General features: G+C 36.9%; 2 protein-coding genes across 3 annotated transcripts; one reads left to right on the plus strand and one right to left on the minus strand.

The window, feature by feature from the left end:
* The first annotated feature begins 1,972 nt into the window (after window positions 1-1,972).
* On the plus strand, window positions 1,973-7,236 carry LOC132111179 (homeobox protein EMX1). Its single transcript, XM_059518339.1, has 3 exons — window positions 1,973-2,607; window positions 4,265-4,449; window positions 5,924-7,236. The coding sequence occupies exons 1-3, from the start codon at window positions 2,265-2,267 to the stop codon at window positions 6,089-6,091; spliced, it is 696 nt and encodes a 231-aa protein (XP_059374322.1). The 5' UTR covers window positions 1,973-2,264; the 3' UTR covers window positions 6,092-7,236.
* Window positions 7,237-9,082: 1,846 nt separating this feature from the next.
* On the minus strand, window positions 9,083-24,513 carry LOC132110844 (sideroflexin-5-like). Of its 2 annotated transcripts, XM_059517854.1 has the most exons (15): window positions 24,458-24,510; window positions 23,795-23,894; window positions 20,279-20,347; window positions 20,094-20,171; window positions 19,598-19,624; window positions 19,294-19,348; window positions 18,760-18,785; window positions 18,603-18,656; window positions 18,456-18,512; window positions 17,923-17,988; window positions 16,688-16,778; window positions 14,817-14,932; window positions 14,629-14,714; window positions 10,325-10,442; window positions 9,083-9,490 (listed from the first exon to the last, which is right to left on the minus strand). In XM_059517854.1, the coding sequence occupies exons 1-15, from the start codon at window positions 24,505-24,507 to the stop codon at window positions 9,413-9,415; spliced, it is 1,071 nt and encodes a 356-aa protein (XP_059373837.1). In that variant the 5' UTR covers window positions 24,508-24,510; the 3' UTR covers window positions 9,083-9,412. The 2 variants fall into 2 exon arrangements, with proteins under 2 accessions (XP_059373837.1, XP_059373838.1); XM_059517855.1 differs by lacking the exons at window positions 9,083-9,490; window positions 10,325-10,442 and adding an exon at window positions 13,661-14,055 and having other exon boundaries at window positions 24,458-24,513.
* Between the last annotated feature and the right edge of the window lie 360 nt (window positions 24,514-24,873).

Consider the following 24,873-nt stretch of genomic DNA (forward strand, 5'->3'; position numbering starts at 1 on the left):
TAGCACACTAATTTCAGCTAAGTATTTATTGAAGTCATTACACAAATATTGTACAATTTAATCATGTTTTATTTCTAACTGCAGCAGAGATTCATTGCCACTTGTTCAACCAAGTTACTAAATGCCAAGTACAATAAAAGTACTGGACACTTTAAGTGTAATTGAATGCAATTTAAAGATTCAAATAAACAAATAGTCTGTCTGACTTAAAAGCAATAAAAATACGTTTTAAAATGATTAGTAATAATTAGGTAGTAGATACAGGCAGCTGTATACAGCGATGAAGACTGTGTGCAATGTTCAAACGTAATATAGCAATAGCACACACACACACACACACACACAAAACGATATCTACAACAACAATCTGTAAGCTATTTTTACTTATTGTCTATACAATGTGCTGATAAATATACTATATAATTTAAATATGACGTGCATGAAACATTTTTTTTCGAATAATGGTAGGCTAAGCAAAATTTTGTGTAAAGGAAAACAATAAAGTAGCTAGCTAGGCCTACGAACCTTTAACAACTTGAATCTCTTGGAACCAACTAAGGTTTTAATTATAACAAACGAGAAGACGTCTAGTTCATTCTTTTAGTGTATAGAGGTTTATCTTAAATTAAAGCACAACCGTGCGCATTCACGGGGTTTTGCTTTTTTTATATATATTGACACTCAACATGTTGTTCTGCACTCTGTAATGATTTTCTAATGCGCACTGGAGTTAACGAGCCTGTCAAACATGTAGCCTAATCATTAGCTTTAAAAACACAACATGAAACGGTTGCTGAACAGCCCCACAAGATAATACATCGGCCTGTAAATGAATAGCGCGGCAGTCCTGAGCTATAGCTTGAAGCCTTCTTCGCAATGCCTGCACAACTCTTATCAAACACTGAGATGGAAAATTTCCAATAATTCACCCGCTCAGTCCTCTGACCGTCTGAGTGATCGGAAACAGGTGCATGAGGCCTGGTCTGACATGAGATCTTATCAATGTGCAGGTCTGGATATCACGCAGTGAAACGAGTTAATACGTTACTGCGGGTCAGCGACTCCTCGTTATAATCAACAGGCACTGGTTAAAGACTAAACTAAAAAGATGACTGTATAAAGAAGTCTCATCGCTTTAACGAATTTAATTATTATTATTATTATTAATTATTATTATTATTAGCTAATGAAACTCATCAAATTATGCACGTTATAAAAAGTGGATGGAAAGCGGAAATAAATAGCCTACTAGAACTCCTAAAATTATTAAGAATTCAAATTAAATATTACAGATGTTGGTTTGTGAGTTAACTCAAAAAATAATAATAATAATATTATATATATATATATATATATATATATATATATATATATATATATATATATATATATATATATATATATATATATATTTATAAATAGGCTAATGCTATTTTTGTCAAAAAGCCATTGAAGCAACAAAAACATCCACGTCTTTACTATTTCTGTAGGCCTACTATCACCATTGTCGCTGCGTTTATGAATAGCTGAAGAGACTTGACATTTGAATGAAACGTTAAAAAGCAATCATCTTAACAATCAACAACGAAATTAATGCTGGAATCAGGGGCCCTGCATAGGCATTCCTAATGGGCCCCCCTCCCCTTGAAAATATATATTTCAGACTTTTCAAGGCCCTCTCTTCCTTTGGGGCCCTGGTAATCAGTACTGGTTTTACCCCCAGTCCAGCGCCCCTGGCTGGAATAGACCACCGATTGTGATATAGCTACACTCTGAAGGCTTGCGTATTAGCCTACTGTTGGACGCGTGACAAGGAAACTAGTTTTTGAATATCTACAGCGTAGCAAGTGACCCGTTGGAGGCAGCCCCATTGAAGTGAATGATCAAACTAATAGAGTTCATTATCTGACCCAAATGAAGAAGGACCCGCCCACCTCCGGAGCTCTGTGCGCCAAGGGCTTTCATCCAATGAGTGCAGGTCTCAGATGACACTGTGTGGCGTCCCTCATATCCAAATCCATGGGTCTCGAGCTTTTATTCTCACTTTCCCTTTCATGATTTATGGACACTCGTGGATCGATGGATTATACAGTTGCCTAACTGGCAAAAGTAGGGAATATTAGAGTGTTTTATATTTCGTTTATATCTGACTTCACTACAATGTCTTTCTAAAAGAGTGCTGCTGACAGAGGTCACTAAAGGAGTTGTTAAAGGACGCAAAGGTGAGCTTCATCTGCTGGATAGTACTGGTTCCGTCACGGACAATGTTCTCGGCAACGGGGAAGCGTTGTTTTACCATTGAGTCTTTGGTGGCGAAGGAAAGCCCCTTAACACCTGAAGACCCTATTCGCCCTACCGCCCTAAGCTACACGGCGCCTGCTGACAGTTTTCTTAACGGGTATCAAAGCCCCGCAGGCCGCGCGCTCTATCCAAACCCCGAGCTGGTGTTCTCGGAGACTGTGAACCATGCACCTCTCAGCATGCACCCACACCAGCTCGGCAGCACACACCTCCAGCACCCGCATTTCTTTGGCACGCAGCACCGTGAACCACTGAATTTCTATCCGTGGGTTTTAAGGAACAGGTTTTTTGGCCATCGGTTTCAAGGTAAGCAACTGGATATTTGCGTTCACCGCGCATTAGGCTAAACAACTTTTTCACCTAAATGAAAATAATAAAATAAGCTATGCATATTTAAACGTAGCTACATGTAGGCTGCTTTTCTTGTTCAGTAAAAGTAGCCCGTTCTGTGTATTATTGGCGTGTCTCTGAACTTTACCGACATATTATCATAAATGCTCGCTCGCGGCTACAGATTACTACTGTAAAGCAGGAATACATTGATATTTGGAGTTCGCATTGCAAAGTAACGCCGAATAAGCTGCAAATGAAAAGCACAAATGATATGCTTACAGCTTTGGCCCATGCCCCGAGGGGATACTAAACACACAGATTAAGACTATAGGCTTTCCACGCACAATGCCATACCTCCAAAAATGAACGCATTATGTGCGTATAGCCTAAGCTTATAGCTATAAAGTTCTGATAACAGTGATTGCTTGATCCTGAATTCAGACTTTACACCAGTTTCATGCAGTTTAAATGTATTCAGCCTTAGTGATTTATTTTCATATAAATAACGTTACCTCTATTTTTCCCAAGATGACTTTAGCTGTTTTAATAACCTATTTTATTAGTTGACAGTTACTTCTTAATTAATTACTCTGTTATTGCTAATATTATTATTGCCACACTATCGACTTCTTATCACTGTCGAGCTAATGACAAATGACTACTCTGATGAACTCGTTACACCTCGTCATTATCACACTTTTATTTTCATAGCTCATTCGATGATTTGTTCTCTTCTGCTGTCTAAAGACTTAACAAACGTATGAACTGAACATTGTTAATGTAAATGTAAAACATTATTAATTAGCTACAAAAAAAGGCTTTAAAGAACAGTGTAAATTTATGTTAGTACCTATAGGCCATTTTTAATAATTAATGCCAGATTTTGTATGGTTAAACGTTTGTAATTGAGAACATTTAAAATCGGCGGACCCTGTCATTTTTTTGTTTTATAGTCAGTCATCAAGTTAAAGGTTACTTACGCGTAATGGGTGTTAAAGGCAAATTACATGGCCATTAATGACAGAAAATACAAAACTCCACTATTTGGTATGGCTATTGATTTTAATTAATGTTTAATCAATTATTTGGACTTTATATTATATAGACAAATAAATAAACAAAGAGACAAAATTATAGCAAAATATATTGTCAACTGATAGCAATATCCATGGAAGAGACATATATAAATATTGTAGAAACTTTCATTGTTTTCATCATTTTTCAGTGAGTCTTAAATACATCCCTAAAATATTACTCGGTCATAGTCAAACATGTAGATTTTTTTTTTTTTTTTTTTTTTTTTTTACAGAATTACTGATCAAGTTCAGACGGGTGTAGATATAACTCCATATCAAGCTGGAGTGACATAAGATAGTTTGTTTATTTAAATTCTACAATTATAAATCATAAAATATAGTTATAATACTATTTAAACAGGTTATATATATTAAAATAGTCTTAAAATCATGGTACATTTTCGACACTTTAAAGTCGATAGTTGGCGTTCATATTCGTTGAAAATTAAGATGCCTACTTAGGCTAGTTTTCTTCTGCCCCTTGCTGTCTATATTCAGGTTAAACTGCCTACTGTAAAGACTAATTAAGTTGCCTTTTATTATAATTATTTCAGGGAACGACGTCTCGCAGGACACGCTGTTAGTCCACGGACCTTTCGCGAGGAAGCCCAAGCGGATCCGCACCGCGTTCTCTCCGTCTCAGCTGCTGCGCCTGGAGCGAGCCTTCGACAAGAACCACTATGTGGTCGGAGCCGAGCGGAAACAGCTCGCGAACAGCCTCAGTCTATCCGAGACTCAGGTAAACATTAGCAAACTCGTGCTACAACACACACACAAAACACTTTTCCCATGCATATCTGAAATCTCTTTATAGCTAATCTTTTTAAAGGCACAAAAGTGATGGTCTTAGTAGCTTTTACTTGAAGTAGAGAAAGTGCCTAGTCGATATAACGGTTTCACACAGAGCTTATAACAGAAAAAAACAGACTATAACTAGTTAAATTAATTTATGTGAAACCAGGAAACGTTAGTAAAATAAATAAAGCACAAATAATAATAATAATAGGCCTATGTTTTTAAAGTTATTATTAAATATTTGATATGAAATTGTGCAACGAGTCGGAAACTGACGTCTAAAATAATGATGAATATTTTTTTATTTTGAATGATTATGTTGTACTGGCAAATATGTTGCTGTACATGATAATGTAAACAACACTTGGGCTGCTTGCTAAATCCAGAAACGGGCCAATAACAGAATAAACCCGAGTCTGAAAGCACGCTGCTGGCCATGGATGACTTTTGTTAACTGCGCTCTGTGATATCATTTCATTTTAGACAGGAATGAGTTCTAGACTGCTTGCTTTGCTCAGATAAGTAAGAATAAACCCATTCACCCTGATCAAATGATGTAAAGCTCAGTCTGAAAACGTTTTATTTTAATGGTCATATTCATTTATGTTTAAACCCAACATAAATGTGAGATTTCCTCAGCGTGCCATTTGCAAGTAAGCGTCAACTAACATGATTTGATCATAGTATCGCAACACAGCACACTTATTTTTGTAAAATGTAACAAAATTTTGTAAACTATATAAAGAAACGAATCTAAGAAAGAATAGTATTAACATTGCTGTATACCAACAACCCCAAGAGAAATATACTAGAGCCAATATAGCCAAGGCTATTTGTTATTTTTATTACTAAATAATACATTTTTAGGCTTAAGGCCTATGTTTTGTGGAAAATGATTCAGGGTTCAGTTAGCATCTCGTGAATTTGTTCTTTGAAGCGCGCAGGAGACCGCTTCAGAAATATATCAAATAAAACAAAAAGTTAAATCATCGTTTTTTGTCTTGTTGTAAGGGTGCTTAGTTTACCTAAAAGCGACTATTTATGGCGCTATGAATAGACTGCTCTTTTGAAATGTGTGAAATCCTTTATTGAAAGTAAGCAATCAAACAAACAAAACTAGATTTTTTTTTTAAATTAATAAATTAATTTAAAATGTATAACTTATTCGTGTTTATTTGGATTTCTTCTGATATGCAACCAAGTTTTGAAACAAATTTAAAATGGACAAAAATGCAATTAAATGTCATGGACCACGTCATCTGTGGCGTTAAAACTACTCGATTAGAAGACAAATGCGTTTGAACTGTGTTTCTGGGCATCAGTCACAATCTTTATTGACGGGCTAAAGTGTCAGCCTAGTTATGCATACTCACCAAAACCTTTATGAGACTGATGTCCTGGTCTTCTGCTCCCCTCAGGTGAAGGTCTGGTTCCAGAACCGCAGGACCAAGTATAAGCGACAGAAGCTGGAGGAAGAGGGTCCCGAGTGCACACAGAAGAAGAAGGGAAACCACCACATTAACCGCTGGAGAATTGCCACCAAACAGGGTGGATCTGAGGACATAGATGTCATGTCTGACGCCTAAGACCAACCTAAACGCTACCCAAATGAACACACAAGACCAAGAAAAGCACTATTATTTAATGTTATTAGTCATGATATCTCAGATTCTAAACCTAACTGCAGAGAACCTGACCACGTGTGTGTGGTGATTGTGAATTAAGGATGAATTTAACAGGTCAGCAAGTAATCTACACCCAGGACTGAACACTATAGTTGTTTAACATACCTCTGCTGGAATTATCCAATGTTTGAGACATGCATCATCTTTAAGAAGAAATCATCTTATATAGTCGCTCTTTTTTATTTTATGTTATTTTTTGGAAGAAATCTTATTTAAAACTAACAATGAAGTTAATTATCACAAGTCAATATTTTTGAGTCTGATTATTTAGTTTCTTTGTATAGTCGGTTACTAAAATGGACATATTTATTTATTTCAATATGATGTTGCCTAACATGTTAAATTCATCAAAAAATGGAAAGAAAGTTCCAAATGCTTTAAGACACGCTGATGAAATTGGTGGGATCTTTTGGTAATTATAGCTACTAGACTTAAATAAGGTTAAGTGATGTGAGGAATCAGTTTACCAGCCAGTTTTAACTTGAGCCATCCTTTACCCACAGCATAGGGGCAAGGGTGTATGCGTCTGTAAATAATGGTCTCTGTATCTATAGGAGTGTAGGAATTGGTGTTAGAGTGTTTGAGTGTAACAGGATGAGTGTGCGTGCGTGTGAGTGATTTGCGTGATGTCATTCAGTAGGCTGACTGGTAAATACAGGCTGATCTATGCTGGTTTCTCTGTAACAGCTCCTGGAGTTATAAACTAAAAGCGAATGCTTGCCAATTTACACCATTAGCTTCTTTTTAGTGTTCCTTCATCTCATTTTCAAGCAAAACATGATCAAAAATGTCCATAATTAATAAAGATGTTTCAGAGACAAGTAGCTCACACCTTATTGTTCCCCCAAAAAAGTTTTTAACCTATGAAAAATAATGTACCCTTTTTAAATGTTTGCACACACACTCACACACTCAGAAAAGAGGATAACGCCTGCCGGCAATTTTCCTCTCATTTCACCATGCTAACTTCCTCTCAAAAGAAACTGAGGAAGATTGTGTTAAACGAACCCGCAGGTGACCTTTCACCTCAACATTTGACCCTGAGCCTGCAGTGTGAGCAAGGGTTGTTAGAGTGAAATGCACAGACTGGTGACACCGGAGTATCACTGTCAAGTACGACAAGAGCGTATTGAGACAAAAGGCAAAAAGACTGTTTTGGTGAGTTTGTTTTGAGGCCATCAGATATCCAATCCTGTGTGCAGGTGCACACATCACATCCTCTGTAGCTTTACATCACATTCCATGCATTCCCTAAGAGCACTCTTTCATCTCAGAGAAAGGAAAGAGATTGAGAAATAAATGGGTGTTTGTTAATGCATGTAAAAGAGTTCGCAAATGTGCATTCCTTTTTGTGAGACTGTACAAACTGTAGCTGCCAAGGCTTAGTTAAATGATCATAATTTTAATGATAAAAGACTAACTATGTGACAATTAAAACATGTTAATTGATTAATAGCAAGTACCTTAACTATACATGCTAAAGGGAGACTTAATTTTACAGTAAAATATGGTTAAATGTAGTTTTTGGAAGTGAAAAAGAACAAGTCATCATAATTTACAGTGAAAAAGCATATCATTCTCTGACATGTCACATTTAGAGGTTTTCATTCAAAATGAACTGTTTTTCTTATTTATGTACAATAGGGTTTATGTTATATCTGTTATTATACTGGTTATGTTATATCTATATTATGGTGTGCATCTTTTTATACATTAATATTTACCTTAGCATATGGAAAAGCTACCTTTGATGAACGAATTCATTATGTGGCTAAAAATCAACCGTTTTTAAGATATTTGAGTAATTTGATACATTAAAATTATTTCAGTTAAATATACTTTTTTTTTTTTTTACTGTAAATTCAAGTTAATTAAATAAAAACTGCTGCGTCCTGCTACCAAATTTTTCATGATAGAAGTCTTGCAACCAGGTTTCTTTTTTTACCGCAATTTATTTTGCAGTGTGAACTGATTTTCAACTGATTTGTGATACAAATGTTCTCTTGATTTTGATATTAAAGTAAAAGCTGACAAAAAGGAAGGTATAAGCACTAATCTTACCCTCATTAATGCGGTCGTGTGCATGTTGAGCAACTGTGTATGGCAGTCCTGCACGGTTAATGATTCTACATGCGGCTTCATGTCATGTCTCTCCTCACTACTGCCCACTGTGATCCTGCTCCCGTGACAAGCAGGTAGAAAACACACAGGTCCATTCCCTCATTCTAGCGATGTATCTAGCGATAAAATATAAGGAATTATTTTACAGCCCAGCCAAAGGAACTCAAACATATCCAAATAAAAGCAGAGATACAATCATCTAAAAACAACAGAACCAATGGATAGAAAAAAAGAAAGCAAAAATGTGTACATTGTTACCATTCATTAACTATGATAAGGTTTTAAAGGATTTCTGTGTATTTTCTTGAACCAATCAAAAGAGAAAAGCATTTGATTTTATTGTATATTTGAGTGTGTGCTTTCTGCAGTGTGCAAATAAGAAAGGAAAGCAATGCAAAAAGTAATTGTAGATAAAATCTAAGCAAGGGCAGTTAGTACTGACCTATATGAAACAGTTATAGAATAATGTTTCTGTAACAATAGTGTGTATACACACACTTTAGATTATTACAGTGGATGAATATAAAATAATACATAATAAAATGTATATAATGAAAATGACAATTCTACAGAAATGTAACATATAAGGTTTATTCAGTAATATAGATCATAACTTACATAGAATATATAAGCTATACATCTTTCCCATATGGGAATTACTGGTAATGAATTATTATTATTTAATTCCTATTCAATTTGAGCATGATTTGGGGTTTGTAAAGGAATTTTAAGAAAATAACACAAATGCATTCTGTGTAAAAAAAAAAAAACTTTAAAATATAAAAACCCATGATTTATAGATTTAAAACAATTACTTTGTAAACATTTATTTTCTGTGATTTGTAGTCAGTTAATACAAAACTGTTTGAATGGGAAGGCTGATAATTATGTAAATTTAAAGTATGTCACAAGGAAATTCACAAGAACACTGCTGTAAATATCCTGAAATCCTCCACGTTCAAATACATGGAGAAAGAATGATTAGCGCTGGTGTGAGTCTGTCTCTGTGTGTGGCTGAGAGAGGATTCACATTCATACACAGCAGGAACAATCCAGTGAGATGCAGTCAACATTTCTAATGACGCTTTGCATTTGAACTGTTTAAAGACCCTTGTTGTAGGTCAGGATCTTGCACTCTGTTGCAGCAGCGATCTCTGGCTCTAGCTCTGACACGTGGATCTGAGAGACAGAAAGCAGGTGCGGTCAAAATCACAAGAAAATCACAAGAGGCAATAACACGCTAATAACCATATATGTGGTCAGCATTTATAGCTTCGTTAATACTTTATAACCTCTTACTATTAGGCTCATTTAATTCACCCTTAGTGGTAACAGAACTGCTAGGAAAAGATTGTAACATAAAATTTCATCGCATAGGATTCCTGCTGTTTTGATTACGGAGTGTTTTTATTTTTATACTGACATTAAGATTCAGATCTTTTGGCTACAGTGAGAGTACCATTTACATCGATCATTAAGTCATTAAGATGTTTCAAATGTTTCATCAGATGAGAATTAAAAGTGTGCCATGTCTTTCCATCCTGGAGCATTTTTCACAGTCAAAACTGACACTTCAGCCATCATAAAAAGCTAAAATGAAGCTGCGAGCACTGGTAAATATCCAAACCAGGGCCAAAACTTGCAATATTTTGCTCAGAAACAGATGGCAGTGAGTGTGTGAGTGTGTGAGGCAGAATCTGAAACCGACATCATGTGGGGTGTGAAAAGGTGGGGGGGACAGGAGTGGAGTTTTTTGGGAGCGTTCGTCTGGAACCCTCGGAAAAGTGTAAAGAGGGAGCGAGAGAGTGAGAGGAGAGGAGGAGGGGAGGGGTGGGAGAGGAATAGAAGTAGTTGGCAGCACATATGTCTGCAGTTCAGTAACCATATGGATGAACAGCTTAATAAACACCATTTTAAACCATAACCATCTTCATGGCAGACAAAGAGAAGGGACGGAGAGAAAGTGAGAGGGAGAGTGTGAGCGGATGGAGAGAGGCATGTGCGAGTGCTCACCTGACTGTTTTGGGGGAAAAGGCTGATGGCAACAGGCAGCGCTAGGCCGAAGGCACAGAGACACACCATGCTGTGAACAGGCAGCCCGAGACGAGGGTGCTTCCGCAGCAGAGGGAGCCTAACGTACAAACACCCACAAAATGCATTATTGGTGGATTATTGGCAGAATGCACCAAAACCGGGAGCATTCCCGCCATTTTTGTTATCAAAGGCACTCGCTGACACTTTAAAACTGCTGTATGTGATTGCTCTCTGACACCTCCCCCTCCCTCCCTGGACACGGTGCGTGTGGGGGGTTGTGGGATAGCATGCTCTGCAGGAGTCCTCCAGAGCAGTCCTGCTTTAATGAAGGCAGCGACTGCCTAATGATGACTTCATCAACACATACACATGATGAGCTTTAATTGGCTACCAGAAACTCTTTCTCTCTCTCTGTAATTTTGGGATAGAAAACGGAACGGGGAAAGTCTCAAAGTATGTTAAAGACCTTTTATCGTGTCCATCAACTACTCTAAATAAATCAACACACATCCATCACTGTTCCATGAAGAGGTCAAAGCTGAACTGAAGTGACATATAGTAAACATCAGTGCTGCCTTTAAATTAAACGTATCCTATGCTATTAGGGAAGTCGTGGCCTAGTGGTTAGAGAGTTTTGACTCCAAACCCTAGGGTTGTGGGTTCGAGTCTCGGGCCGGCAATAAACACGACTTAGGTGCCCTAGCGCAAGGCACTGAACCCCCAACTGCTCCCCGGGCACCGCAGCATAAAAGGCTGCCCACTGCTCCAGGTGTGTGTTTACGGTTTGTGTGTTCACTGCTGTGTGTGTGCGTGCACTTTGGATGGGGTAAATGCAGAGCACAAATTCTGAGTATGGGTCACCATACTTGGCTGAATGTCACGTCACTTCACTTTGCTATTAGGGATGCACAATATTTATTTTCATGTTACGCCCAATAACCAGTAAATGGCAGATATTACAGTTTTTAAAATATATATATATATATATATATATATATATATATATATATATATAAATTAACACTTAAGACTAAAATCTATTTAAAAATGCTGCAAATACATTTAGCTTAAAAAATCTTGAGATTTGCTAAAGGTTACATTTAAGAGTGTTATTATATTATTAGTGTTTTTGAAGATTAACCTTAACCTCTAGCTGAAGCCTGTATGTATAGTGCATTTTAAAGGTAATGCATTATATATTTTGATAATTAATTGTAACCAACGTTAAAATGCATCATAATATTAACAAATTCCTTGTTACATCTGAAATTGGTAGTTTTTCATGTACAACCCGAATTCCGGAAAAGTTGGGACGTTTTTTAAATTTTAATAAAATGAAAACTAAAGGAATTTCAAATCACATGAGCCAATATTTTATTCACAATAGAACATAGATAACATAGCAAATGTTTAAACTGAGAAAGTTTACAATTTTATCCACTTAATTAGCTCATTTAAAATTTAATGCCTGCTACAGGTCTCAAAAAAGTTGGCACGGGGGCAACAAATGGCTAAAAAAGCAAGCAGTTTTGAAAAGATTCAGCTGGGAGAACATCTAGTGATTAATTAAGTTAATTGATATCAGGTCTGTAACATGATTAGCTATAAAAGCTTTGTCTTAGAGAAGCAGAGTCTCTCAGAAGTAAAGATGGGCAGAGGCTCTCCAATCTGTGAAAGACTGCGTAAAAGATTTGTGGAAAACTTTAAAAACAATGTTCCTCAACGTCAAATTGCAAAGGCTTTGCAAATCTCATCATCTACAGTGCATAACATCATCAAAAGATTCAGAGAAACTGGAGAAATCTCTGTGCGTAAGGGACAAGGCCGGAGACCTTTATTGGATGCCCGTGGTCTTCGGGCTCTCAGACGACACTGCATCACTCATCGGCATGATTGTGTCAATGACATTACTAAATGGGCCCAGGAATACTTTCAGAAACCACTGTCGGTAAACACAATCCGCCGTGCCATCAGCAGATGCCAACTAAAGCTCTATCATGCAAAAAGGAAGCCATATGTGAACATGGTCCAGAAGCGCCGTCGTGTCCTGTGGGCCAAGGCTCATTTAAAATTGACTATTTCAAAGTGGAATAGTGTTTTATGGTCAGACGAGTCCAAATTTGACATTCTTGTTGGAAATCACGGACGCCGTCTCCTCCGGGCTAAAGAGGAGGGAGACCTTCCAGCATGTTATCAGCGTTCAGTTCAAAAGCCAGCATCTCTGATGGTATGGGGGTGCATAAGTGCATACGGTATGGGCAGCTTGCATGTTTTGGAAGGCTCTGTGAATGCTGAAAGGTATATAAAGGTTTTAGAGCAACATATGCTTCCCTCCAAACAACGTCTATTTCAGGGAAGGCCTTGTTTATTTCAGCAGGACAATGCAAAACCACATACTGCAGCTATAACAACAGCATGGCTTCGTCGTAGAAGAGTCCGGGTGCTAACCTGGCCTGCCTGCAGTCCAGATCTTTCACCTATAGAGGACATTTGGCGCATCATTAAACAAAAAATACGTCAAAGACGACCACGAACTCTTCAGCCGTTGGAAATCTATATAAGGCAAGAATGGGACCAAATTCCAACAGCAAAACTCCAGCAACTCATAGCCTCAATGCCCAGACGTCTTCAAACTGTTTTGAAAAGAAAAGGAGATGCTACACCATGGTAAACATGCCCCGTCCCAACTATTTTGAGACCTGTAGCAGAAATCAAAATTGAAATGAGCTCATTTTGTGCATAAAATTGTAAACTTTCTCAGTTTAAACATTTGCTATGTTATCTATGTTCTATTGTGAATAAAATATTGGCTCATGTGATTTGAAAGTCTTTTAGTTTTCAATTTATGTCAAAATTTAAAAAACGTCCCAACTTTTCCGGAATTCGGGTTGTACTTTAATGCATTAAAATTTCTAAAGATTGAAACAATTAATTGATAAGTATTATAATGTATTATAATATTATATTTACAATTATTCATGAGATCATACAATGCATTTTAAGGTACATTTAAAGGCATAATTAATGCATTAAAACTGTGTTTATAATGCCATATATAAATGTTTCAAGTAAAGTGTTTCCAATTTTTTAAATTGCCAAAAAAATTATATTAAAAATTAAACTTGATACAGAACAAATCCCTACATGATTTAACGGCAGTTAATCCCTATAAGAATAAGATCTGAAAGAAGTAATTAAGTTCATAAACGTCATTTTTTTTTTATTTATTTTTATTCCACATTATTTCTATCTGCAAATAAGCATAGTAGTTATACTGATCTGCTTGGTTATCTCTAAAGCTTAAATTTACATATATTTTTTTAAAATAACATTTGCTTAAAATTTATTCTAAATCATTAGATGTGACACTGTTGTGTCACGTAAAGCCAGACTGAAACCATTTTTCCTACTTAAATGCAAAAACACCAACACTGACTGTTCAGCAAAGCAGCTGACTTCGTTTTCAGACACAGCTAGAGTGATAGTTGAAAGGTTTAAGCAGCACACACATATCACACAGATTCCTCTCAGCACTCTAATTAATCAAGGACAGCCCTGGCCCTCAGCCCCACCCTCAAAGCAGTGACCCTCCTGCAGCCCTGTTCTTGCTCCATTGAGAGCCAGTGAGGGTGAGCTGACAGGCAAGCATAGCAGAGGACAACTCACCATTAACCGCTCACACACAGACACACACACATAGTTGCACACACCTGCGAATCAGAGCAGGAAGAATTTGAGGGGATTGCGACAGTCTATCGGTCATAAAACCCATCGAATTCTGGTGCAGTGTCGATCAACAGAAATGTGCATTTAGCATTTTATAATCTGATACAAAAGGAATGTTAATAAAGAAAGTTAGTAAAAACTGAACTAAATATATATATATGATATATGATTTTTCAGCAGACATCACTCCAGTTTTCAGTGTCATATGATCCTTCAGAAATGATCAAACTCAAAAAGACTAGATGCGCATGATCATATCGTTAGATATACCACCCAGCCCTACTCTTTACTGCCACTTTTGATCAATTTAGTGCTTCCTTGCTGAATAAAAGAATTAATTTCTTTCAAAGAAAAAAGCCTTACTGAGCTGAACTAATTTTGAGTGAACTGCTCCTTTAAACACATCACAGTGAAATACTAATATACCAGGATATATAGTGCATATGAAGGATGCCGAAGATAGTGCATATGGGTGTGTGATTTCTGTGGTAAACTGTGCGATGGTGCTGTAAAAATAACTCAAGTCTGAAATGTCTAATTCACAGAAATCCTCTGACCTCTCCAGCATGCCCATTATTAAAGGTGGCAGCAAAAGAACAGGCATGGGCAGCACGACACGTGTCAGGGATGTCTCCATCAGAGCCTGAACAAAAATACATTTATCAGATCAGAACTCACAATAGGACTGCACAAAGTCTGACAGTAACCTTTCACCTCACACATGGAACTGAATCCATATACTCACATGCCTGGCAGCCATCTTTGAGGTGCCCACCACATTGCCTTTGTCGTCCAGTACGCTGATGCCCTCTGACAGCTCAGTGTGGCGCATCAGCAAAACATTACACACGTTGGCACTTGCTAAATGAAGGAAGAGCTGCAGTTAGAAAACGACGATTCCATCTGATGCCAAACGTTTCCTTATTTGTATCCACTGAGAGAGAATCATGAGAATAGTAAACTGTATATGCAAGCAGATTACAATCTCTCTCTCTCTCTCTCTCACACACACACACACACACACACACACACACACACACACACACACACACACACACACACACACACACACATAATTCTATATACATTTTCTGAAAATAAAAATGGTTGTACCTTGACAAACAGTTTTTTAGCATTAAAAATCTGTAGCACTTCTAAATATGTGGTCACGTCACAAATTTTCTAGTTAGTTTACTAGATGGCGGGTGACATATTTCCGCAATATCCCATGTTATATATAATTAAAATACTACAGAACGAACAGATTACAATAGTAATAATGTGTCAGAAAGTCGTCGCCTGTCAATATTAAATGAAAAGCAATCAACACTGGAAAACATTCTTGATCTGGAATGTTGGGCGCTAAGAGGGGTTAACTGGATATAAAACAAATAGTTTCATATGGTCATGTCAAAGTGCACACGTCAATTACAAGCGGAAAAATGATTAGAATAATGATTTACTTCCTGGCATTATCATCTGCGGCATGTGTTGAGATTAGTGTGGGTGTGTGTGAGAGAGAGAGAGAGAAATAAAGAGAGAGAGCCTGAAGCATTTTTAATTTACAGGCCGTGTGTTGTGAGTTATCAGTGTTCAGTGCTGCAGTGTTGTGGGGATGAGTTAATTGGCTGAATAAACAGCTATTCACCTCTGAGGGGTTCAGACCCAGGCCAATTAAACACACACACACACACGCGCGCAGAATCAAAAATGGAGAACAAAGAAACATTAACAAACACATACAACATTTTATATGAAGGAGGTCATCCTGGTTGAGGTCGTCTCATCTTAAATACCATCTTAAAATATCTTCATAAAGGATCTAAATTCAAGGTGTCCTTTTGAGTTGAAATTTTAATTTTACTCAAAATGTATATAAATGCTAATCCAAAATAAAATCAAAGGCAAATTTTGAACACTTTGTCTCTACTGCATTGCATTAGCTGCTTTTAATTGCTTTTTATAACTATACTAAAATAACAACAACAACAACAACATGGCGGCCTGGAGACAGGGAACTCAGTGCTAACAATGAGAGCACTTTAGGCCTAATTAACCAATTAGAGAGTGGCAGCCGAGAGCTAACGAGGTCCCGTTAGCCCAGCCCAGAGAGGTGAGGGGGAACCTGCTGATTTAATTAAAGGGGAGGGGGAAGAAAACAATTTAATTACAGCCAAGCATTCCCAAGGCGTTGTGGGACAGTCTCCCTCATCCCCTCTGGACCTGTTTGAGCCTCAGAACACTAATGGAACACTGAGATAATATTTCATCAGCAGCCCCATCTGACAACAGGATCAGTCAAAACAACGCGCTAATACACAACCATAAACAAGTTCTTGCGGTTTAATGTAAGTCTGAACAAATGCTCATTTAGAAATTGAGTGTCATTACAAACACAAAGACATGAGCTTTCAGACAGCAAAAGAGCTGACTGAAAACTGTATGCATTAATTAATATCGTGCATTACTCAATCGTTTTATGCTTTAATAATCAGCAATTTAGCAAGACCGCATGACAGGATGCTTGATTTCTGTCAAACACAACAGGGCAGATTAAGCAATGCATGCAAGAAAATCAAGACATACATAAACATGCTCTTACACACATGAACATACCAACGGCAGGGAACGGGATGAACCTCTGGACCAGGATTCTTGTAGCTGGACTGAAATGCTCAGCTCTTTTAACAAGAAGATTCAGCCCCACCTGTGCACACATTCATTTACATTTAATTTCACTATTTATTTCAAATAAAATAAGTGTTTTCATTAATAAACATTTATACATGTACACACTATTCAAAAGTTTGATCCCAATAATAGTTTTTCTTTCAAAGAACTTTATAATTTTATTCTATTCAGAAAGGACACATGAAGCTATCAAAAGTGTCAGTAAAAACATTTATAATGTTAAACAAAATTACTATTTCAAATAAATGTAGTTTTTTTTAAATTTCCTATTAAAGCATCCTGAAAAAAATGTATCACTGTTTCCATACAAATATTAAGGAGCACAACTCTTTCAACCAAATTATATATATATATATATATATATATATATATATATATATATATATATGTATCTGTCCAGAGAGTGACATCTCACATAATCATAGAGCATGACAGTTCCATGTTTATAAGATCCATCCTGAAATTAATCTCAAATGAAATCCAATCACTAGGCTAGTGAAAATGAAATATTAAACTTATCTAATATAATAAATATAACCCATGAAGTCAAAAACGTAATGGTTACAATACACATTTGTTTTCAGTGACCTTAAAAACACATAACTCCCAGTGGGCTTCATGACAGGTCATGACAGGCTATGCTTAGCTGTTTCTAGTCTTGTCTTGTGAGTCTCTGGTCATCTCTATGGGCTCCAGTTAAAGGCCTGTCTAACAAACATCTGAGAAGCAAACCCATTCACATCCCTTCCCTTCCCAGCAGGGGTCTTCAGAGGGATTGTAGTTTTAATTAGTGCCCCCCTCCCATATTTCTCACAGGCATGGGACCATTTGTAGTTGTCGTCACCATGGTTCTGCTTGTCATGCCCCTGGGCATCAAACTGCCACCCAGCAGGGCAGCTAATTGGCTCTAGAGGACACAGGGGGCGTGACTAGAAGGATGTGCAATTCAGCGATGTGAAATACAGCAAAGGGCTCTCACTTGATGCTATCAGCCTCCATCAGTTCGCTTATTAAATTTAAATTCATAGAATAATAGAAAAGTCATGAATAATATTTTTCTCTGTTAGCGGAAATGGCAATTCAAAATTTAATGACTATAACAGAATTCTTTCTGCACATCAAATGACATAATACAGTTTTGTGTATGAATGTGAACTCACTGCTATAGTAACGGCACTGCTGACTGCACCAAGGTAACCCTGGAAAAACGTTGACATTGGCGTGGGCTGAAAACATTAAAAACAAATTATAATAATTTAATAAAATTATTTAATATGACATATTTAGTAACACTTTCTATGATAGTTGTATATATAACGCATTATACGGGCAGTGTTATTCATTATAATGCATGCATATCATCTTACAAAAAAAGGTAACATTACGAACAGGTCTTATTTTTTAACATCAGTTAAAGTATTAGCCAACATTAAAGAATCTTTTGTTGATCAGAGCATATTTTCTGCAAAATGTAAAAGCCAGTGTGAAAAGAACCTGTTGGGTTTTTGTTGAGACTTGAGGGAACCAGGGTGATGTTAACTTATGTGTTGGCCTACAAAAATGCATCATCCCTGCAAGGCTCTATTTTTCTTTTTCATTACTTATAATGATAATTTTACATCATATATGAACATAAAATATGCCATGCATCACCATATGTACTGGTCATAATTGCATTGCCCATATACCACACCTTAGTTGCATTACGGTTGCAGTAGTTGACACAGGCGTTGTGGCTCTGATTCAGCCACTGTGAGAAAGAAAATGAGACCGAGTTCATAGTAAACAGAGCTTAGACTGATATTTAAAACTGTAAAGACTAGAAAAAAAAGACACATACCTGCCAGAAGATGGTGGAAGCAAATGTCTGATTGGGTAAAAGAAGGCCCACAACCTATAAATGGAGGAGTCATTTACAAGAAGTGATTTAAAGTTTACACTCGGTGGCCTGGACAAGAAGGAAAAGTTTAATATATTTTATATATACAGTGACCTACCACTGGAGTACCAAAGGGCACAAAACCTGAAAAGAAAAGGAGAAACGTGCCAACACATGAAGATGATGATTTCAGAAGAAAATGAACCCTTGATCCAAAAATGGAGAATAGGCTGGATCAGGCCACAGAAGTGCATTTCATGTCATGTTTGGTTTAATGATCAGAATTTTAGACTCTAATATGACATTATGACTTTATTACTGACCTTTAATGCATTCATAAAATCCTCATTACTCATAAAAGATAGCATGGTTCAGAGGTAGCCATCATTATTGTCAGGCAGGTCTCTCTTTAAATAGTGGTGCTAACAGAAGACTAAAATACTCCTATTTCTGAGTGGCCCAACAACACTTCCAGACAGCAGGAGGGAGAGGGTTTAATCAGAGCCCAGCTGAGTGTGACCTTTGCCAACAGATCGGTCCAGAGAGACCCCCTACCTCCTAACTCCAGTCTCCAGAGCTGGTAACAAGCAGAAAACTGCTTACCACCCATGATACAGACACACACACACCGAAAACACACTCACACCCTTACCTGACATGCGAAAGGGCATGGGGATCTTCTCTCCTGTGTCTGGATGGATGATGGCCTGAGGACATAATGAATCCACAGACAGCAGACAGGATGAAGAGGAGGAAACGAGAGAGAAGAAGAGGTGAGAGCGAGCTGATGGGAGGATTATCATGCTGAGGTTAGCTGTAATTCTCCTCTCATTACCCCTCTATACAGAACTACAGCTTGTGAGTGTGTCACACTGCGCACGGAGATGTTGAGTGATTTGAGCAGGTTCTTTCATCATAGCAACCTGTAAAAGGCATTCAACGTTGTTCACACTCACCTGTTTAATCTTCTGTGCCTCCCAAAGCTATTGTGGAAAAAAGAGAAACATGCAAAAGAGGGAAATGTTTACAAGTATTTCATCCTCACTTTGCTTTTGTTGTCTAACTAAAGTTACCAAGAAAACTGAAGTTCTTTACACAACACATGTGAATGTTTGTTCCTCTGCTCACATGCCCATTAGCTAAGCTTTAAAAAGGGCTCTTTACAGACATCTGTGGTTCCATAAAGAACCGTAAATATCAATGAAACCTATTTATCTAATATATCAATGGTAGACATTCCACAACAGGTTTTTATAATGGAAAAAGGTTCTTTATATTATTAAGTTGGTCTTCACACTAAGGAAAAAAGGTTATTTTCAAAACTGTTCACTGAAAGGTTCTTTGGCGAACCAAAAATTGGTCTCCTTAGATGCTTAGTGAAAAAAAAAAAGTGTAGCAAGCATGACACAATGAGGGTTTCCAAATTTACCTTTTAATGGGCCCCAAACTTACCTGTACATTAGTCACACCTGGAGGCAAAGATCCATTTTTGAACTGATCCAAGAGATTCATACTTTCATTAAAACGTTTCTAAAAAAAAAAAAAAAAACATTATATATATATATATATATATATCAGCATTCACATACAAACTATCAAATCATTTGAGGTTTACATTTCAAAAGACTCTTGCTAACCTCTGATACAAAGAGCGTGCGAGGGTCGATCACATCCAGGAAGTGTCTAAGTCTGCCGTAAAATGAACCCTGAAAGTAACAGGGAAACATTAGGAAACAGAATAAAATGCACTCCATTATCAAAGGAAATTAAACATCTCTCATGACCATCCATACATAATATTGTATGATTTGGGAAATTAATCTTAATTAAATGTTTGAAGATTGTTTAGAGTTTTCTAACATTAAAGGTGTAACAAATTGAGAGAAAGCAGCAAAGGAAGTGAGATCACCAGCAGTACTTGCCTGGAGGATATTAACTCCAACTTAATTCTATAAATAATATAATTTATCCGTCTGATAAATCATAAGATTAAAATCTAGTCTAGCATATTTGGTTTTGTGGAGAAGGTTTTAGTTTAAAAACACAATAGAAGTACGTACAGATTAAGCGGAACAAGGGGTCAATTTTGAGACATTTCATTTTTAATTTAATGCCTTATTTTTTACTAGTATAGTTGGGATCTTTAAATGTTTAACATTGCATTGTGTGTTTAAGTTATTCAGAATCAGCATCATATTTTAAAATGACAAAAGATTAGATGCTTGTCACTCTACTTATTCATTTGTGTCTATGCAAATGATGATTTCTCCCAAAAGAATCTCATGAATTCCTAAAATACTAAGTTACTTCTTGTCTTGAAGGTCTGTGTGGAACAAGAACAGTTCAGTTCCGTGATTAAAATGTTCATGATTATTAATTATATGTTCACAATTTCCTTAAATTATTCGCCAAATGATTTCTGAGGTACCAGAAAGTTCCTCCAGACGCGGGAGTCAGCTGCTGACGCAGACTCTGACTCCGGGGCCAAACCAGTTGTTTTCGCGCGCCAGGTGTGTCGGCCTCATTATGCGCGCGCGCCAACTGTCTGCTGGCTTATCTGTAGACCTAAAAAGTTCTCCAAACTCAATTAAAATGTTCAAATGTGTGTGTGCAAGGAGGAATGCAAGATTCAAAAGCAGCACGCAACATATCGTCTGTTTATCACGTCTGACAGACGGTCCTTTATACACGAAGGACGACCGCTGGAGCGATAACAGCAGATGTGAATTATCTGCATGCGCGTAATTTGCACGGGGGTTACGGGGGTCATGACCCCCCCAAAAATCAGATCCAGCTAATATAACCCCCCCAATATCATCACATCATTCAGATTAAAATAGATATGAAATATTCAGAATGAATACTTTTGTTCATTTTCTTTATTAATTTCATTTGCCAGCAAGAAAGATAGTATCATATTTTAAATAATCTGTAATGTACCCCCCGCCCACCGCACCGATTTGGTATTACCAAAGTCTCTGGTATTACCCAACCCGCTTTCTGTACCAAGTTTGTTCACTATTGCGCAGTCGATGGGATGAATGGTTGGAGAAAGCTGACGGAAAGATGAAAAGGACACTGAAAGGCAGCCAGACAACGATTTTTTATTGTTTGTCGACACCAGCCAAAAAAAAAGAAAAAAGAAAAAAAAAAGAAAAACGAAAAATCCTGACCAAACGGAGGTACCCTTAAGTTAGCTGTTAAGTTAGCTCAGCGTTTCTCAAAATGTGGGGAATAGAAACATGACAAACAGGTTTTGTGCCCATCTTTTAAATTCCGTTATTTATTGACCATACACTCAAAACAAAGACACATTTAAATGTAAGCCTTGACGTTACTTAACCTCTTCACACGTAAGTTTAAAAGTATTTCAAGGCTACCGTTATTGATCGTAGTATCGCTTTATGGTTCCCATGGAGACGCGCCATTCATTGCTTGTCACACAGTAGCCACAATAGTGCTGAATGACTGATGATCTGCTTTTATTTCCTTTTTTATTCAAAATTTCACAAATGTGTTAGCTATAGCAGGATATATCTGATATTCCGATTGTCAAATATGTGCAAGTGGATGTGTTTTGTTGTTCAAACACCTTTATAACGATCGCATTACTTGAGCTGTATGCGCAACGTATTTTAGGTATCTATCTTATTAAAATACCTAAAAAAATACGTACATTATTAGGAATTTACCACCTCTGGTTCAATTTGAGATTATTTTTATTTGTTTGTTTGTTTTTTTGTTGTTCTTTTTGCATGGATTTTGCAAAGTGTCAAAATGAATCAAAGCACAACTAGGTTAATGTTAGTCCACACTTGTATTGATGTTATCAGAAGCTAAATGCAAACACAATTATTATTATTTTTTAATCTAATTTTGAGTCTTATTTCATGCAAAGTGATAATATAATTGCACTTTCATTTTCTTTATTTGAAATTTTTTAATGCTGTTATTTGATGTTAAGTTTTTAAAATGTGATGTTAATAAAATACATTTTAACAGTTAAACTTAAAGCCTAGTTTATTAACATTTTGTTGGGGTGATTGGGGACAGGTGGGGCTCGGAACCCTTTCCTACCTCTGAAGTGGGGAATGGCAGAAAAGTTTGAGAAACACTGAGTTAGCTGATGATTTGTTTTGTTGACTGGAGTTGGCTGGCTAGATGTTCGTTTGCCAGTGTCCTATGAGGTAAAGCCAGAGGGTGCCAGGGACTGTGTAGAACCAATGTCACTGAATTGTAACTGCTGTTTGCTCCAATACAGTCACCCGTTTTGGGGGGGATTGCATAATTAAATTATGCAAATTAGCATGTTACCTTTTACACAAGAAAATAATACAATAAATTAATAAATAAATAAATATGCCGCGAGTTTAACCCCCCCAATGGTAGACCCAAAGTTACGCCCTTGATTATCTGTATTAAATAAATAAATGAATGAATAAATAAAGTATATATTCCTTTGAGGTTAAAGTTATTGAGTCACTAATGCATACAAAATTGTTTAAATTTTTTTCTCGCAGTGAATGCTCCAGTTTCCACATGTTTTAACAGAGGACAGTGTTGTTAATGAACTAGCTTTGGCACAAAATTATAATTATTAATTATTGAAAATAATTAATTGAGGGGAGCTAATTACAGGTGTCTTTTATAAGCAATTTAACCTGAAAGTTTCTCAAAAGATCACTTAAGTATGTTACTTTCAAATACAAGTAGGCTACATACATAAGGTTATGACGTTTTGGGACAATTCGAACATAATTAATAATTTTGAATTTAAAATGAGCCACTGTTTGAGGCTATACTACAGTATTTCTTCCGGTACACTAAAAATGTGTTTGACGTATTCTAAGCAATATTAATACTTAACACATTTTTCCCAAGCAGTCATATCACCAACAGAGGTCACTGTTTATGCGAATTAAACCAGGAGTGAGGGCGGAAGAACTAGAAGCAAACACTGCAGTGAACTGTTTGGGTTTGATTTGGGTTAAACGAGGAAAATATACTGAAGCTCTTTTGAGCAACAAAAGGCGTTTTCTTCTCAGACAATGCAGTTGAAACACTCTATCTCCAATCCCGTCTGCAGTGAGCCTTAAGAAATCAACCAGATAAAAAAACACAAGTGTCACATTCTGGGTCCGGCTGTTGTTTACCTGATCAAACCGAGACTCGCCGAGTCTAAACGGAGGGCACTCAGTCGATGCAGACATGGCAGGGGTGTTCCAGATGCACAATGCAGTGAATGAGGCAGTTTTACTGAGTAAGGGTGGGATCTCTCATCTACGTTCATTATACTTTGCTCATGTCTTCTACCTCTACAATCCTGAGCAAACGCTGCTTTCACATCCTGGCCCAATTTTCTACTCCTCCCTCTCCTGCTGCTCTGCTGTGAGTCGTTGTGTCGTCACGTGACTCCGAGAGTGAGAGCGAAACTGATAGCACATTGAAGTCTAGAAGGGGGGCTCAGGGAGTGTAATTGCAAAGGTATATTTGTTCTTTGTTTGTTCTTCAGTAATAATTGTGTGCACTTTATTTCATTTGCTTTTAAAACCAGAAAAAAGGGAGAGATTTTTTTTTATTCTTTTTTTTTTTTTTTTTTTTAAAGGCTGTAAAGAATTAATTCTACAGTGCCTAATAACTTATAATTTTGTGGACTTCAATACATTAATAAAAATATTGGCTAAATAATTGATCATTCATCCACCTCAGAAATAATGACAGACCTACAGCACTCCCCTACACAAAAGTTTTTTTTTTTTTTTTTTAAGTAAAAAGTATCGGATCGATACCAAATTTTGCAGTATCGCCCACCACTATTACTGAGTTCTGAAGTTGCGTAGAGTTCCCTCAAGTGTGGACGAGTCATCCGTATCTATGCATTTTGGGTAATGTCGTTTTTCAACAGGTCAAAGGTTATATGTGATGAATTACATTTAAACAGTAGTTAAAAATTTTGCCATGAACGTCAGTGAATAGTTTTTCTTTCATTAATAAATTAGGGAATTTCAGCTGCCTTAACTATATCATGTGGTTCAGTTTAGTCATTGTTATGACCTTGTTTCTGTACAGGGTGTTTGATTTGATACACTGTATAAAATTTGTATCTAATGTATTTACCCAAGATATTCATTCCTCAGTTAGCTTGTTGCTGTGGAACATTCATTTTGTTGTAAATTATGTTCTCCAATCAGTATCCTCTAAATATATCAGAAGGACCTAGTTCAGTGTGAGC

This window comes from Carassius carassius, chromosome 30 (genome assembly GCF_963082965.1).
Source record: "Carassius carassius chromosome 30, fCarCar2.1, whole genome shotgun sequence".
In the NCBI taxonomy this organism is placed as follows: Eukaryota; Metazoa; Chordata; class Actinopteri; order Cypriniformes; family Cyprinidae; genus Carassius; species Carassius carassius.